At 41.5% G+C, this 15,644-nt stretch overlaps 1 protein-coding gene across 1 annotated transcript in view; it reads left to right on the forward strand.

The window, feature by feature from the left end:
• cacna2d3a (calcium channel, voltage-dependent, alpha 2/delta subunit 3a) overlaps positions 1–15,644 on the forward strand; it is a 438,757-nt gene that overhangs the window by 144,545 nt on the left and 278,568 nt on the right. The window contains exons 10-11 of the mRNA XM_051653874.1: positions 378–467; positions 674–787. Coding sequence (XP_051509834.1) covers positions 378–467; positions 674–787 — 204 coding nt within the window. The remainder of the gene's footprint in view (positions 1–377; positions 468–673; positions 788–15,644) is intronic.

A 15,644-nucleotide genomic window follows, 5' to 3' on the forward strand; every position in this document is an offset into this window, starting at 1 on the left:
TAACTGCTGATCTCCTGGGATTCTCACACACAACAATATCTAGAATTTACTCAGAATGGTACCAAACACAAAAAACATCCAGTGAGCAGCAGTTCTGTGGATGGAAATGCCTTGTTGATTAGAGAGGTCAGTGGAGAATGACCAGACTGGTTCAAACTGACAAAGTCTATGGTAACTCAGATAACCGCTCTGTACAATTGTGGTGAGAAGAATATCATCTCAGAATGCTATTCTGAGATGCGGGTTGGTGCTGTTTTGGCGGCACGAGGGGGACCTTCGCAATATTAGGCAGGTGGTTTTAATGTTGTGGCTGATCGGTGTCAATCAAAATTTGAGAGTTTCTTAATTTTGATTGTTGTGTCTGTAATTTTCTACAGCATTTCCGAGGGCGTCTTAATCATCTGTTTGCTAAAGGTATCGGCATGCTGGATGTAGCTCTGACAGAAGCCTTTGAACTTCTCAGTAATGTGAGTACAAACACACTCACACACAAACACACACGCACAGGGAGATACAATTTAAACATGTTTGCTCTGATGTTAATTTTGATTGTGTTCTTGAAAGCCATTGATATGCAAATCTTCATGCAACATAAAAGTCATGTGTTGACATATGCATGAAAGACATATAATTACAGCTGGGTCATTTGAGTGTAATATGGGTGTGTCTTCAGTTCAATGAGACGGGTCGAGGCAGTGTGTGCAGTCAGGCCATCATGTTGGTGACTGATGGAGCAGTGGACACATATGACGCTGTCTTTGCAAAATACAACTGGCCGGATAGAAAGGTAAGTTGAGTAGATATAAGCTACAAACCAGCTCAACTGTCCTAATTTCGCACCTCAGCTCCCTTCATGTTGTTTTATGATTCATACAAATAACACTGAGTATGTCCTAGCGGCAGAATGTGTGTGTGTGTGTGTGTGTGTGTGTGTGTGTGTGTGTGTGTGTGTGCGGTTGTTATTGTAGTTTGGGTGACTCTACCTCCACTAAGAGTCAATATGTCATTCATGTGTGCATCACACTGGTACACAGTGGTACATTTTTAAAACAATAACAATGGTACATTGCATCACCTTCATTAATCCAGTTCTAAAGCAATAATACATCTTTATTGTGGACACTATCGAGAACCAAGCTAGTTCCATTTCAAGTCGGTCTCTTTGGCACTGTGTCAGCAGCTGACGCTATGGAAACTCCTCCCAGGAGTGATGAACTCTGAAGCCTGTATGGAATCACACCAGTCTTTTTGGCAGATGGAGTTTGATGCTCTGCCCCTTATGCACATGCCATCACGGAAATATAAACAGAATTTTTCTTCTTCAGGGTCATGATCTCTTGTTACCTAAATACAGAAATACTAGGATTTATAGGCAAATACAAAATCAGTTTACATCACAGATTTTCTAACATTCTGATTGGTACAAACATAGGAAGATTACATAAACTATTTCAAACATTGTATTCATCCGACTGCCTGACAACAGAAATTTGAGACATAACATTTGTTATCAGAACCATAACTAATTATAATACTTAGGCAGGTGTATTGAGTTGTAGGTCCTCTTTACTTGTGTTGTCCATTTCTGTGGAAGTTGTTTGGTTATGAGGCACCCCATTAACAAAAACATAGTCACATTCCCATGAATGAAACGATGATTTAGAGAGAACAAACAGGTCATATTTATTTCAACAAGGCTACATGACCCCCAGACCTATCTGGAATGCAGTACCTGCAAGAAGACTTGGAAAACATAGTGAAACAGAACAGAGCAGAATTATAACTAAAGCTTAATAAATGCAGTACAATAAAAATGCATATTCTCTGGGAGCCGGGCTAAATGAATAATCACTGTTACAGCATTCCTGATATTAAACAGACTGTCAGTCACTCCTCAGACAACTTAAACGTTACATACACATGTAAGGATAAAGTTAACACACACACACGTATAACTGACAAGGTTGAACAATTTGATCTGTAATCATTTATTGCTCATATTTTGTAACTTGTCAGTTGGTATCTATGAGATCCAATTCACATTCAGAGCATTAATGATAAGTAATTTGATGCCACTCTTTTCTTGATCAGGATATTCAAATGTTTGAATAAAACATTGCCCTTTTGCGAGCAGGAGACTGGAAAGGCTTGAGAACAATGCTCAAAAATCACCTTTGAAGGAGGGAAAGAGGTGACCATGTGACAGCAAAAGACACTTCTGATTGGCTCAAGACACCTTTAAGGTGCGACCAAGCTCAACCCAAATCTCCCTGCCTTAAACAACAGTGTTCTTCTCCTCTCCGGAAAAGTTCCAGCAAGACGAGTTCTCATGTAACCATCATGTTAGTTTCCAAGGGAAATTCCCTTGAGACCACGATGTCCCTCGCAGGTGTCCTCTTTCTAAGTCTGCGAAATCTCTAGAAGCCGTCTCCTGGAATTCATTGATCTTTCCATCATCATTCCAGCGTGCATAATCAATTTCCTCTGAAATCGACACTGCAGCTGCATCGGAGCTTCAAGACCATCGAACTCAACGAAGACCTCCTTGAACCAAACCCAAAGACTTTAACACAATGCAATGTAATGCAAGTACAATTACCTCCAGACTTTCACTGAAATCTGGTGCTTTGATATATAATTTGAGTAACCCAATCTAAAATCCAGGCATTTTAAATGAAGTATTAAGGGTTGGTCAGGCAATGATCTGTAGACTCAACACACAAATTTCTTTTCCTCAGATTACAGATAATTTCCATTAATTTTCTGTCATAACCCATTCATTAACCTGTGTTCATGTTTGTATATATGTGTTAGTTTAGATTTATGGTGTAGATTAGTCAATAAAGTTTGTTGATATTCAAAAGAGAAGTTGACTGGTAAATAAATACAGTGCATGCCCAATTATTAGGCAAGTGAGTATTCTGATCTTATCATTATTTCCATGCAAATTTCCAACTCCAAACCATATAAACTTGAATGCTTATTGGATTCAATCATTTTCAGGTGGTATGTATTTGTGTAATGAGGGAGGGTGTGGTGAAAGTGACTAACACCTTATATCAAGGTGTGCATAATTATTAGGCAGCTTCATTACCTCAGGTAAAATGGGTCAAAAAAGAGATTTAACTGACACTGAAAAGTCAAATATTGTAAAATACCTTTCAGACAGATACAACACTCTTGAAATAGCTAAACTACTGAGGCGTGACCACTGGACAATCAAACGTTTTGTTAGTCAACTGGGGGCCCAAAAATACATGGAGAAGAAAAGACGCAAATTAACTAAAAAGACTTGAGAAGAATTAAATGTGAAGCTACCAGGAACCCATTATCCTCCAATGCTACCATATTTCAGAACTGCAACCTACCTGGAGTGTCCAGAAGTACAAGGTGCCAAGTGCTCAGAGACATGGTCATGGTCAAGAATGAATGAATGAATCAGAATGAATCAGAATGAGCTTTATTGCCAAGTATGCTTACACATACAAGGAATTTGTCTTGGTGACAGGAGCTTCCAGTACACAACAATACAAAAACAGCAACAAGACTTTTAAAAGATAATTAAAATTGAATAAAAAAAATAGATAAATATTGAAAAGAAAAAGTATATATAGAATACACAATAGACTATATGTATATATATGTATGTACATATATATATATATATGCACACACACACACACACACACACACACACGCATATACATACATACATATATATATATACACACATACACTATATTGCCAAAAGTATTCGCTCATCTGCCTTTAGACGCATATGAACTTAAGTGACATCCCATTCTTAATCCATAGGGTTTAATATGACGTCGGCCCACCCTTTGCAGCTATAACAGCTTCAACTCTTCTGGGAAGGCTTTCCACAAGGTTTTGGAGTGCGTTTATGGGAATTTTTGACCATTCTTCCAGAAGCGCATTTGTGAGGTCAGACACTGATGTTGGACGAGAAGGCCTGGCTCGCAGTCTTCGCTCTAATTCATCCCAAAGGTGCTCTATCGGGTTGAGGTCAGGACTCTGTGCAGGCCAGTCAAGTTCTTCCACACCAAACTCGCTCATCCATGTCTTTATGGACCTTGCTTTGTGCACTGGTGCGCAGTCATGTTGGAACAGGAAGGGGCCATCCCCAAACTGTTCCCACAAAGTTTGGAGCATGGAATTGTCCAAAATCTCTTGGTATGCTGAAGCATTCAAAGTTCCTTTCACTGGAACTAAGGGGCCACGCCCAGCTCCTGAAAAACAACCCCACACCATAATCCCCCTCCACCAAACTTCACAGTTGGCACAATGCAGTCAGACAAGTACCGTTCTCCTGGCAACCGCCAAACCCAGACTCGTCCATCAAATTACCAGATGGAGAAGCGTGATTCGTCACTCCAGAGAACGCGTCTCCACTGCTCTAGAGTCCAGTGGCGGCGTGCTTTACACCACTGTATCCGACGCTTTGCATTGCACTTGGTGATGTATGGCTTGGATGCAGCTGCTCGGCCATGGAAACCCATTCCATGAAGCTCTCTACGCACCGTTCTTGAGCTAATCTGAAGGCCACGTGAACTTTGGAGGTCTGTAGCGATTGACTCTGCAGAAAGTTGGCGACCTCTGCGCACTATGCACCTCAGCATCCGCTGACCCCGCTCTGTCATTTTACGTGGCCTACCACTTCGTGGCTGAGTTGCTGTCATTCCCAATTGCTTCCACTTTGTTATAATACCACTGACAGTTGACTGTGGAATATTTAGTAGTGGGGAAATTTCATGACTGGACTTGTTGCACAGGTGGCATCCTATCACAGTACCACGCTGGAATTCACTGAGCTCCTGAGAGCGGCCCATTCTTTCACAAATGTTTGTAGAAGCAGTCTGCATGCCTAGATGCTTCATTTTATACACCTGTGGCCATGGAAGTGATTGGAACACCTGAATTCAATTATTTGGATGGGTGAGCGAATACTTATGGCAATATAGTGTATATGAATATATATACATATACATACATACATACATGCACACACACATACACATACGTAGTGCAAATCTAAATACAAATCAGTTATGTACAGTGCAAAGGAATGTAATGGCAGAAGAGGTAGGATGTGATGGATAATATAAAAAGACTAAGCTGTGTATTGCACATTAATTATTGCTCAAAGGGGCAGTTTTAACTGTTCATAAGATGGATAGCCTGGGGGAAAAAACTGTTCCTATGCCTGACGGTTCTGGTGATCAGAGCTCTGAAGCGTCGGCCAGAAGGCAACAGTTCAAAAAGGTAGTGAGTTGGGTCCAGAGTGATTTTTCCAGCCTTTTTCCTCACTCTGTAAGTGTATAGTTCTTGAAGGGGGGCAGGGGGAAACCAATAATCCTCTCAGCAGTCCGAACTGTCCTTTGTAGTCTTCTGATGTCTGATTTTGTAGCTGAACCAAACCAGACAGTTATTGAAGTGCAGAGGACAGACTCAATGACTGCTGAGTAGAACTGTATCAGCAGCACCTGTGGCAGGTTGAACTTCCTCAACTGGCGAAGGAAGTACAACCTCTGCTGGGCCTTTTTCACAATGGAGTCAATGTGGGTCTCCCACTTCAGGTCCTGTGAGATGGTAGTGCCCAGGAACCTGAATGACTCCACTGCTGCCACAGTGCTGTTTAGAATGGTGAGGGGGGACAGTGTTGGGGGGTTCCTCCTAAAGTCCACAATCATTTCCACCGTTTTGAGCGTGTTCAGCTCAAGCTTGTTTTGACTGTACCAGACAGCCAGATGCTTAACCTCCCTTCTGTATGCAGACTCATCGTCATCTCGGATGAGGCCGATGACAGTGGTGTCCTCCAAAAACTTCAGGAGCTTGACAGAGGGGTTCTTGAAGATGCAGTCATTGGTGTAGAGGGAGAAGAGAAGTGGGGAGAGCACGCATCCCTGGGGGGCACCAGTGCTGATTGTACAGGTGCTGGAAGTGAATTTCCCCTGTCTCACAAGCTGCTGCCTGTCTGTCAGAAAGCTGGTAATCCACTGACAGATAGACATGGAAACAGAGAGTTGGTGTAATTTAGTCCGGAGAATAGCTGGGATGATGGTGTTGAAAGCCAAACTGAAGTCCACAAAAAGGATCCTTGCATATGTCCCTGGTCTGTCCAGATGTTGCAGGATATGATGCAATCCCATGTTGACTGCATCATCCACAGACCTGTTTGCTCTAAGCAAATTGAAGGGGATCTAGAAAGGGTCCAGTGATGTTCTTCAGGTGGGCCAACAACAGTCTCTCAAATGACTTCATGACCACAGACGTCAGGGCGACAGGTCTGTAGTCATTAAGTCCTGTGATTTTTGGTTTCTTTGGGATGGGGATGATAGTGGAATGTTTGAAGCAGCATAGGACTTCACACTGCTCCAGTGATCTATTGAAGATCTGTGTGAAGATGGGGGCCAGCTGGTTACCACAGGATCTAATACATGCAAGTGAAATGCCATCTGGGCCCTGTGCTTTCCTTATCCTTAGTTTTCGAAAGACGCGGCTCACATCATCTTCACAGATCTTAAGTGCAGGTTGAGTAGCAGGAGGGGGGAGGAGGGGGGTTGCAGGAGGTGTTGGTGTTGTGTGAAGTGAAGGTCAGAGTGGGTGTGGGGTGTGAGATTGGGCCTTTCAAATCTACAGTAGAACACATTCAGGTCGTTAGCCAGTTGTTGGTCCACCACAGGGTTGGGGGTAGGAGTCCTGTAATTCATAAATTGTTTTATGCCACTCCACACTGATGCAGGGCCGTTAGCTGAAAACTTGTTTTTCAGCTTCTCAGAGTATCTTCTTTTAGCCACTCTGATTCCCTTATTCAGTGTGTTCCTGGCCTGATTGTACATGAATTTATCCCCAACAATGTACGCATCCTCTTTGGCCTGACGAAGCTGCCTGAGTTCCGCTGTAAACCATGGTTTGTCATTGTTAAATGTTAAATAAGTCCTAGTAGGAATGCTCATATCCTCACAGAAACTGATATATGATGTAACAGTATCTGTGAGCTCGTCCAGGTCTGTGGCTGCAGCCTCAAAAACACTCCAATCAGTGCAGTCAAAGCAGGCTTGTAGTTCCAGCTCTGCTTTGTTGGTCCATCTCTTTACAGTCCTTACTACAGGCTTAGCAGATTTTAAGTTCTTTCTGTAGGTTGGAAGAAGATGAACCAGACAGTGATCAGATAGTCTCAAAGCTGCTTTAGGAACAGAGCGATATGCATCCTTTATTGTTGTGTACCAGTAATCCAGTATATTTCTGTCTCTGGTTGGGAATGTAATGTACTGTTTGTATTTGGGCAGTTCACGTGTGAGGTTTTCTTTGTTAAAATCCCCAAGAATAATAATAACTGAGTATTGTTTTTCTGTGTCTGTGATTTGATCAGCCAGCTGTTGCAGCACGGCATTCAAACACGCGTTTGGCGCGATATACACACTCACCAGAATAAACGAGGAAAACTCCCGCGGCGAGTAGAAAGGCTTACAGTTAATAAAGAGCGCTTCCAAATTAGGACAGCACATCTTCTTTAACGTTGTTACATCTGTACACCAACTTTCATTGATGTAAAAGCATGTTCCACCGCCTCTCGTTTTCCCCGTTAACTTCGCGATGCGATCCGCTCTGAACAGCTGTAAGCCCGGCAGATGTAACGCGCTGTCTGGAATGGCTTCACTCAGCCAGGTTTCTGTGAAGCACAAGGCAGCAGAGGTTGAAAAGTCCTTGTTTGCGTGGGTGAGGAGATGTAGTTTGTCCGTTTTGTTAGGGAGAGAGCGGAGATTCGCTAGATGAATGTGCGGCAGCGCCGTTCGAAAGCCACGCCATCGGAGCTTGACCAGCACACCTGCTCGTCTCCCTCGCCTGCGTCTCATAGCGCGTTTAAACAACACAGCCACGCCTCCGACTAAAATGTCAAACAAAACGTCCAAATATTCAAAATCCGGGAAAAGATTGACTGGTATATGCTGTCAAATGTTCAGCAGTTCGTCTCTGTTAAAACTGACTGGAAAAAGATAACTAAACACAGGACAAACAAACAAAAACAACAAAACAATAGAAGCGCTCCACACCGAGGCGGCCATCCGTGGCGCCATCATGATGTATCATCAATCAAGAAGGCTGAAACACGACCACCACTGAATATATTCACAAGTTGAAGCGTCAAGATTGGGCAAAGAAATACATGAAGACAGATTTTTCAAAGGTTTTATGGACAGAAGAAATGAGAGTGACTCTTGATGGACCAGATGGATAGGCCCGTGGATGGATCACTAATGGACACAGGGCACCACTTCGAGTCAGGTGCCAGCAAGGTGGAGGAGGGGTACTGGTATGGACTGCTATCATTAAGGATGAGGTAGTTGGACCTTTCCAAGATGGACTGAAACTCAGCTCTCAAACCTACTGCAGGTTTCTGGAAAGTACTTTCTTCAAGCAGTGGTACAGGAAGAGGTCCTCAGCATTCAAGAAGGCCATGATCTTTATGCAGGACAATGCTCCATCACATGCATCCAAGTACTCCACTGCTTGGCTAGCCAGCAAGGGCCTCAAGATGCCCAAATAATGACTTGGCCCCCTTCCTCACCTTACATAAATCCTATTGAGAACTTGTGGGCCCTTCTCAAACATGAGATTTACAGTGAGGGAAGACAATACACCTCTTTGAACAGCATTTGGGAGGCTGTGGTTGCTGCTTCAGCGAAAGTTGATCGTGAACAGATCAAGAAACTGACAGACTCCATGGATGGAAGGCTCATGGCAGTTATTGAAAAGAAGGGTGGCTATATTGGTCACTGAATATTTTTGAAAGGCCAAAAATGTTATTTAATTGTCATTTTGTGTTACATATTTGTTGCACCTACTCTAAAAATTGAGAATAAACAATTGAGTTGGGAGGAATTATTTTTGTAGTTTAGTTGCCTAATAATTGTGCACACTAATAGTTGCCTAATAATTGTGCACACTTATATATTCCCCTGAGAAAGGCAAAAAATGTTCTTGTTAAACATTCAGGTTTGGGGTTCAATAGCATTTTGGATTGACTGAGAGCATTGTGTTTGTTCAACAATAAATTTAATCCTGAGGAATACAGTTTGCCTAATAATTGGGCACGCAGTGTAAATATATTCAGTCCCTTGAACTTTAAGATCCAAAACCTATGCTCATAAACAATATTTAAACATATTTGTGATGTTATTTTCAATGGCCATGAGAGTAATATTGCTAATATTTAAGAGTTAACATACGTCGCATCAACTCAGCGCTGGCCGCAGGTTTAGACGTAGCTATTCCTTCTTTAAATATTCCCCGGAATTAATCATAATTCCTTACTTGAGCTAAATTTATTACATCATTACATAAGGGTGAATAAATCTGACAGAAGCCCCAGCATTGCTAAATCCCCTACATTTTTTAAATGCAAGTCACAGCAAGTCCAGCCTGAGGTCTTACATTTAATGGTGGAGAATATTTATAATCAGTTTTCTAAACTGATCATTTGTTATAATCCTACATATATTGGTGGAGAATGCTAGGCAGATTTCCTAGACCATTGAGCATCACTTCTGGCTGAATTTGTCAGAGATATGCAAGAAGGACAAAGCTTTTTAGCTCGATGCTCTTTTGTCGCAGCAGGGACTCTTTGGTGATGCTATGAGCACCGGTTCACTCGCACTCTTCTTCAGAGAGACCTAGAAATCACTTCTGTGTCCCCGAAACAGTTCTCTCGCTCTTCCTGCCATAGTATGCCAGGAACGAGAACATGATTCCAGTCTTGTAAATACTACTTAAGCATGTATTGACGTTGACGATGTGTTGGAGTGGTGGTGGTGTAGTGGACTAAAGCACTGAACTGGTAAGCAAAAGATTGTTGGTTCAATCCCCACAACCATCACCACTGTGTCCTTGAGCAAGGCACTTAACTCCAGGTTGCTCCAGGGGGATTGTCCCTGTAATAAGGGCACTGTAAGTCGCTTTGGATAAAAGCATCTGCCAAATGCATAAATGTAAATGTCAGAAGGCTGCCACATCCCAACACAAATTACAGACCTCTTTGCAGCTGCACAAGGCCCACCATGTGCAATAACGGATGCCTGAACAGAGGGCCAGATTGCTGTTGTGTCAGGAAGTCAGACCAAGGGAGAGGAGGCTACATCCTCAGACAGTTCAAAAAGGATTTGGGGGGTTTTCAGAGAAGCAGAGATGACACATTGTCAACATTTGGTACTCCATGACTCAAGCTTTGATGGGTGTGGATGCCCTAGCTCACAAATGGCCAGTAAAACACAAATATGGGTTCTCTCCTGTTCACTCACTACACCAAGTGTTGTGCAAGGTTTGGAAAGCTGTTGGTTTCACCAGAGTGGCCCATCCACCCTTGGTTTTCTGGAACTGGTAGAGCTGATGGATGCTCCTCTGTGGAAAATTCCTTTTAGAAGAGATCTGTTCTCGCAAGCTCGAGGCACAATCTGGCATCACCAGCTGGAGCTGTGGGGACTCCATGCATGGCCCTTGAAGGACTGTTGCAGCCAGTGCTCAAAACCATATTATGTGCCCAATGTTTTGGCCACTCCCTTTAGGACTCAGGTTGTCACCTTGCAAGCATTCTCCCCTCCTCTGTTTGAGTCAGATGAGGCTAAGAGGCTACACATGCTTTGTCCAGTAAGGGCACTGTGCATAATTGTTGCTCGAATGACTCAATTCAGGCTGTCAGATCAGTTCTTTGTCTGCTTTTGAGGGTGCAAAAGGTTTGGCTATCTCCAAGTTTTCTCACTGGGTTGTTGATGCCATTGCCTAGCTTACGATTCGCAAGGCATGCAGTGCCCCATGGGTGTTAAGGCTCATTCCACAAGCAGCATGACTTTTTTTTAAACTATGGAACCCCTTTATAGTGTTTTTCCCCCATGGCACCCCAACCACTAAAAAAATAAATAAACAAATATGCTATTGCAACACTCCTTTATTTTAATAATAATAATAATAATAAATAATAATAATAATAATAAAAAACATTGTATTAACAAATAAAATAAAAAAATAGCCTTAAGGTGTTTCTTAAGATAATATTGCCTTAAGATTTTAAAGTAATTATTCAAGCACCAGTAATAAAATACAGAGAAAATAGTACTTTAGGTTTTTCAGTAACAGCAGCAATTAAACATTAAAAAATTCACAATATACAACATTAAAAAGAAATCTATTGTAAAATAAAACTACTTAAATTAATGATAGTCTTTACTGTTTGATTATTAGATATACATTAATACCGATTAAATGCAGTCAGAGTTTGACTGAGAAGCAGGCCTGTCATTTAAATTTATTAGGCTTACAGCTATTAAGTTATCTAGCCAAAGACAGTGAGTGCTTTTCTTTTTTCTTGTGAATATTGATGTTTGATTAATATTAATGATAGGCCTATAACAGAGAGCAGCAGGTCTATTAGGCTGCATTTACACATCGTACAGATCGGATATTTTGAGATATAACATTTTTGTCCTGTCTGCTTATGATCACATAATACATTAATGGCTGTGTTTACATTTCAAAGCCTTGCAGGCTTTATCTTTATTCCTAATTCAGTGCGTCACAAAAGAGGACTCCTTTGCAATCATAAAAATGATAATCCCTGTGAATCCAATCCAATATGAATTCCATTTTTGTTTTAGTTTTTTTGGCATGGCATTTTCAATGGTCTTTGCAAACACAGGCAGTTCTCACAAACAGTTGCATATGTCCCAAAGTGCATTTCGTAAAGGTAAAAAAAGAGTGCAGTTCTTATGGAGGAGCTCTCCAACTGTGTCATAGCCCAACTCCTTTCCAGATGGTCAGAAAGACCTGCTGTATGTGTGTACCAGTGTAGACATTGAAGTTACAAGTATAACAATTGGAGAAGTCAGCCATGATAAACAATTTGTGTGGGCTTTGTACACTGTTTCATATCTGTGCAGGCCATGGATGCAGCCATGACCTTAAATATGGATATGTTTCTGTGACACACTGCAAAAGTCCATCAAAAAGCTGTCCATCAAAGGCCTGAGTCAAGAGAGTATCATGTGCAGACGTCCTCTTCTTTCTGTCATTCTTTTGGCCGTGCTCCGGCTCACTCTTGAGAATCCATATGATTGTTTAAAATCTGTATGTTTTGTAAAGCTCCAATAATCTTTTAGATTATGAGCTCTCTTCAGACACATACTGGATAAATAAGCAGTGCAATATAGTGGATCTTTTCCTGCTCATAAACTGTAAACCACAGAGTCCTCTGTCGCTGTACCATTCTTGACTTATTGACTCTCAGAAAAACCTGCTAGAAAACAATCAGTCATACCTCAAAAGTGGATATTTAACCGAGACTGCTTTACTCTCCGTCCATGAAGCTTTGAGGCTGGTAAGAGCGACATCCAAATAATCTATTCTCATTCTGCTGGAACTGTCTGCAGCTTTTCACACGTTAAATCACCAGATCTTCCTTTCCACCCTCTTTACGCTGGGCATCATGGGAACCGCACTCCACTGGTTTAAGTCTTGCATAACAGAAAAGTCCTTGCCTAAAGGGTATCTTTAAGGGAGTGGTGTCTAAGTCATATCAACTAGTTATCGGTATTCTTCAGAGTTAAATGCATGGACCCCTTTTCTTCTTGATATACACAACATAGACTGGGATCTATAATTCAGGCACATGTTTTGTCCTACCTTTGCTATGCCAGTGACATGTGGTTCTACCTCTCGTTCCAGCCTGATGATCATGAATCTTGGCCTGTCTAGTAGACATTTCATGTTGGATGAAAAACCTAATCTCAATCGTAAACTCAGTCTGATGGTGCTTCTAGTTGTCCCAGCAATTCCAGCAATGCAACACAACTTCACCATTCAGCTACTCCATCGAATAGTCCACCCAGGACAGCCAGAAACCTTGGGTAGTGTTCAACGTTCTGCTGAACTTCACAGACCACGTCGTGAAGATCAGATCAGACCTTCCCTATCTGAGCAGATAAGACCTTTCCTATAAGATCATGTTACATAAATCAGGGCTGTAGGTGCTACTGGTTGTTTAAATCAGCTTTACTATCAGAAATAATCAATAATTAATTGTTATTAATTATGGAATAATTAAATAACAATTAAATAATTATTCAATAGAATTTAACTCAAATTCTATTCTCGGGGCACCACTCTTTGAAAAGAGAAAAATGATAGCAAGTTACTGATTGAGTCTCACAAAACAAAATCTACCCTGTATGTTGAGTATCTTAATTGTTAATCAAAATAATCAAAAAGGGGAAAAACTAGTTAAATTATTGCTATACAAATCTAATAGTAATCTAGTTACAGTTAGTTTCTAACACCAATAAAATAACAGTACTCTGAGGTAACTTGGGAGTTCTTGACATGGCAGAGGTTGGCTTCAACACAATATTCAAACAAAAACAAACAGGAGCACTTATTATAATATAACAAGATTTATTATAATCAAGCAGTAGTGGACACAGCCAATACTATCTGAATATAATCCAAAACTAAATCAAGGAAATCCTAAACTAACAGTGGAGCTATATGCTAGTGTGTGTGTGTGTGTGTGTGTATGAGTGTGTGTGTGTGTGTGTGTGTGTCCAGATGCGATAACAAAGGAATCAAAATGGAGGATCAGGTTCAAAATGGATGGTTAGATCCAAAATGTTGCTGATACCACGTGAGGGTGGAAATGAGCGGACACACAAAGGAACTGATGAAACAGGCGGGAGAATTTGGTTCACCAGCCTGAGTCGAACATAAACCGCGGTGCCGCTCACTCAATGAATATCAGTGAGAGAGAGAGAAAATGAGAGCAAGAGCGAGAGGAAAAGTGCATGCAATTTAATTAAGGGTAACCGCTCGTAACAGCGGGACTGAATTACTAGTTCAGATCACTCAACAAAACAAACATAACCCCAAAAGAAAACTAAATACAAATCTCCCAATTTGAAACAGCAAACAGCGAGCAGAGTTTAAACATACAAATATATTCAAAACATCAGCATTTAGAATCAAAAATACGATTTAGTTTCACAAGAAAAATCACAGTTTCTAAACCAAATCTGCCCAGATATCAAGCCTTACTTGGGAAATCCTGTGTGATTTCAGTAGGGTTGTCCGTTGGAATTCCTGATGCATTGAGCGGTTAGGAGAAATGGTCTGGATGGTCCCTTGTCTTACGCTCGTCAGCGAAAAGACGCGTCTTTGCTTTATTCTTCGGATCCAGCGATGGAGAAGAATGCAGAAGGTAGTCAACGTTGAATGAAAAAGAGGGAGAAGGGAAACTGGTCGCCTTTCCGTTTTTCAAAAAATATTCACAGTTTCTTTACAGTGAAACTGAACCAGTTGTTATAAGTATACTATAAGACTTGAACAAAGCTAAGTTAATCTTTCTCTACCGTGGCCAAATGTTGAGGTTAGAAAAACGTGGTCTCTTTGTCCTCAGTCCAAAATGGAGGGAAAACTCCTTCAGTACGTGCACATAAACCGAACATAAACCGCGGTGCCACTCACTCAATGAATATCAGTGAGAGAGAGAGAAAATATAACAAATATAACAAATTATTATTATAAATTATAAATTATAAATTATAAAAGAAAATGAGAGCAAGAGCGAGAGGAAAAGTGCATGCAATTTAATTAAGGGTAACCGCTCGTATCAGCGGTCCCTTAACAGCCAGGCAGAGCTTAGCACAGAGAGGCCGAACTACATCTGTCCACTGGTTTTATTGACAAGATGACGTCATCGGTCATAGGCCGCTTTCGACCAATGGCATTTGAGACTGGGTCCATGGGCGGGACTTTGCATCCAGTTGTGAATTTGTGAAGGATCCTGGGAATCTGAGTTCAATGTCTCTCCTTTGATTATTGAACAAAGGGCCATGCGGTCTCTGCTGCCATTTTGAGTGGGCCAAGGCCCTACACCTCTCCCCTTTGGTCTTAAGGTTGGGGTTCCTGCCACAGTCCTTGAGAGCAACCCAAAAGTTGAACAGTTCAGTCCTTGAGAGCAACCCGAAAGTTGTACAGTCCATGTGTCCTGGGTTTGCATGAGCTTAGTTCCTGGAAACATTAACAGTTCATAAAGGCTTTTGATGCCTGGGCAGTCATAATAGGTAACATCTGGGCAGATGAATTCTAACTAGGCTAGCTAACATAATTTCTATCAAAACAGCACTTCACATTGGTAAAGCACATCAAACATTACAACAACCCTTTGTTATCCCTGAGTTTTCAATGATTATGAAAAGGAAAATGGGAAAGATTGTTACAGTTAGTATAACTGTTCCTGGGCAGAGTTAGGAGCAGTTAGTGGTAGAGGGGCAGACAGGAGCTTGAAATGCTGTGGAATGAGTGTCATAGCATCCAGTCTAGTGTGTAGTGTTTGGATGTGTCTGTGCATGGTGTATGCAATACCTGCCGTGATGATACAACCACTAAGGAGGAGCCCAAGGGCAGTCAAACTGATGGGGTGTTCTTGATAAGCTGATAATTTTCCTATATGACTGAAAAATGTAGTCGTGAGCCCAGTCGATTTGAGACTGAACTTTACTAATTTGGTCCCTTCAGCTAGAAGCTGTTGTTGAAGGGTGTTGTCAATAGTGAGGTTGTGGCCTCTGAATGCGTCTATCATCTCA

The sequence above is a fragment of the Myxocyprinus asiaticus genome, chromosome 24 (assembly GCF_019703515.2).
Source record: "Myxocyprinus asiaticus isolate MX2 ecotype Aquarium Trade chromosome 24, UBuf_Myxa_2, whole genome shotgun sequence".
In the NCBI taxonomy this organism is placed as follows: Eukaryota; Metazoa; Chordata; class Actinopteri; order Cypriniformes; family Catostomidae; genus Myxocyprinus; species Myxocyprinus asiaticus.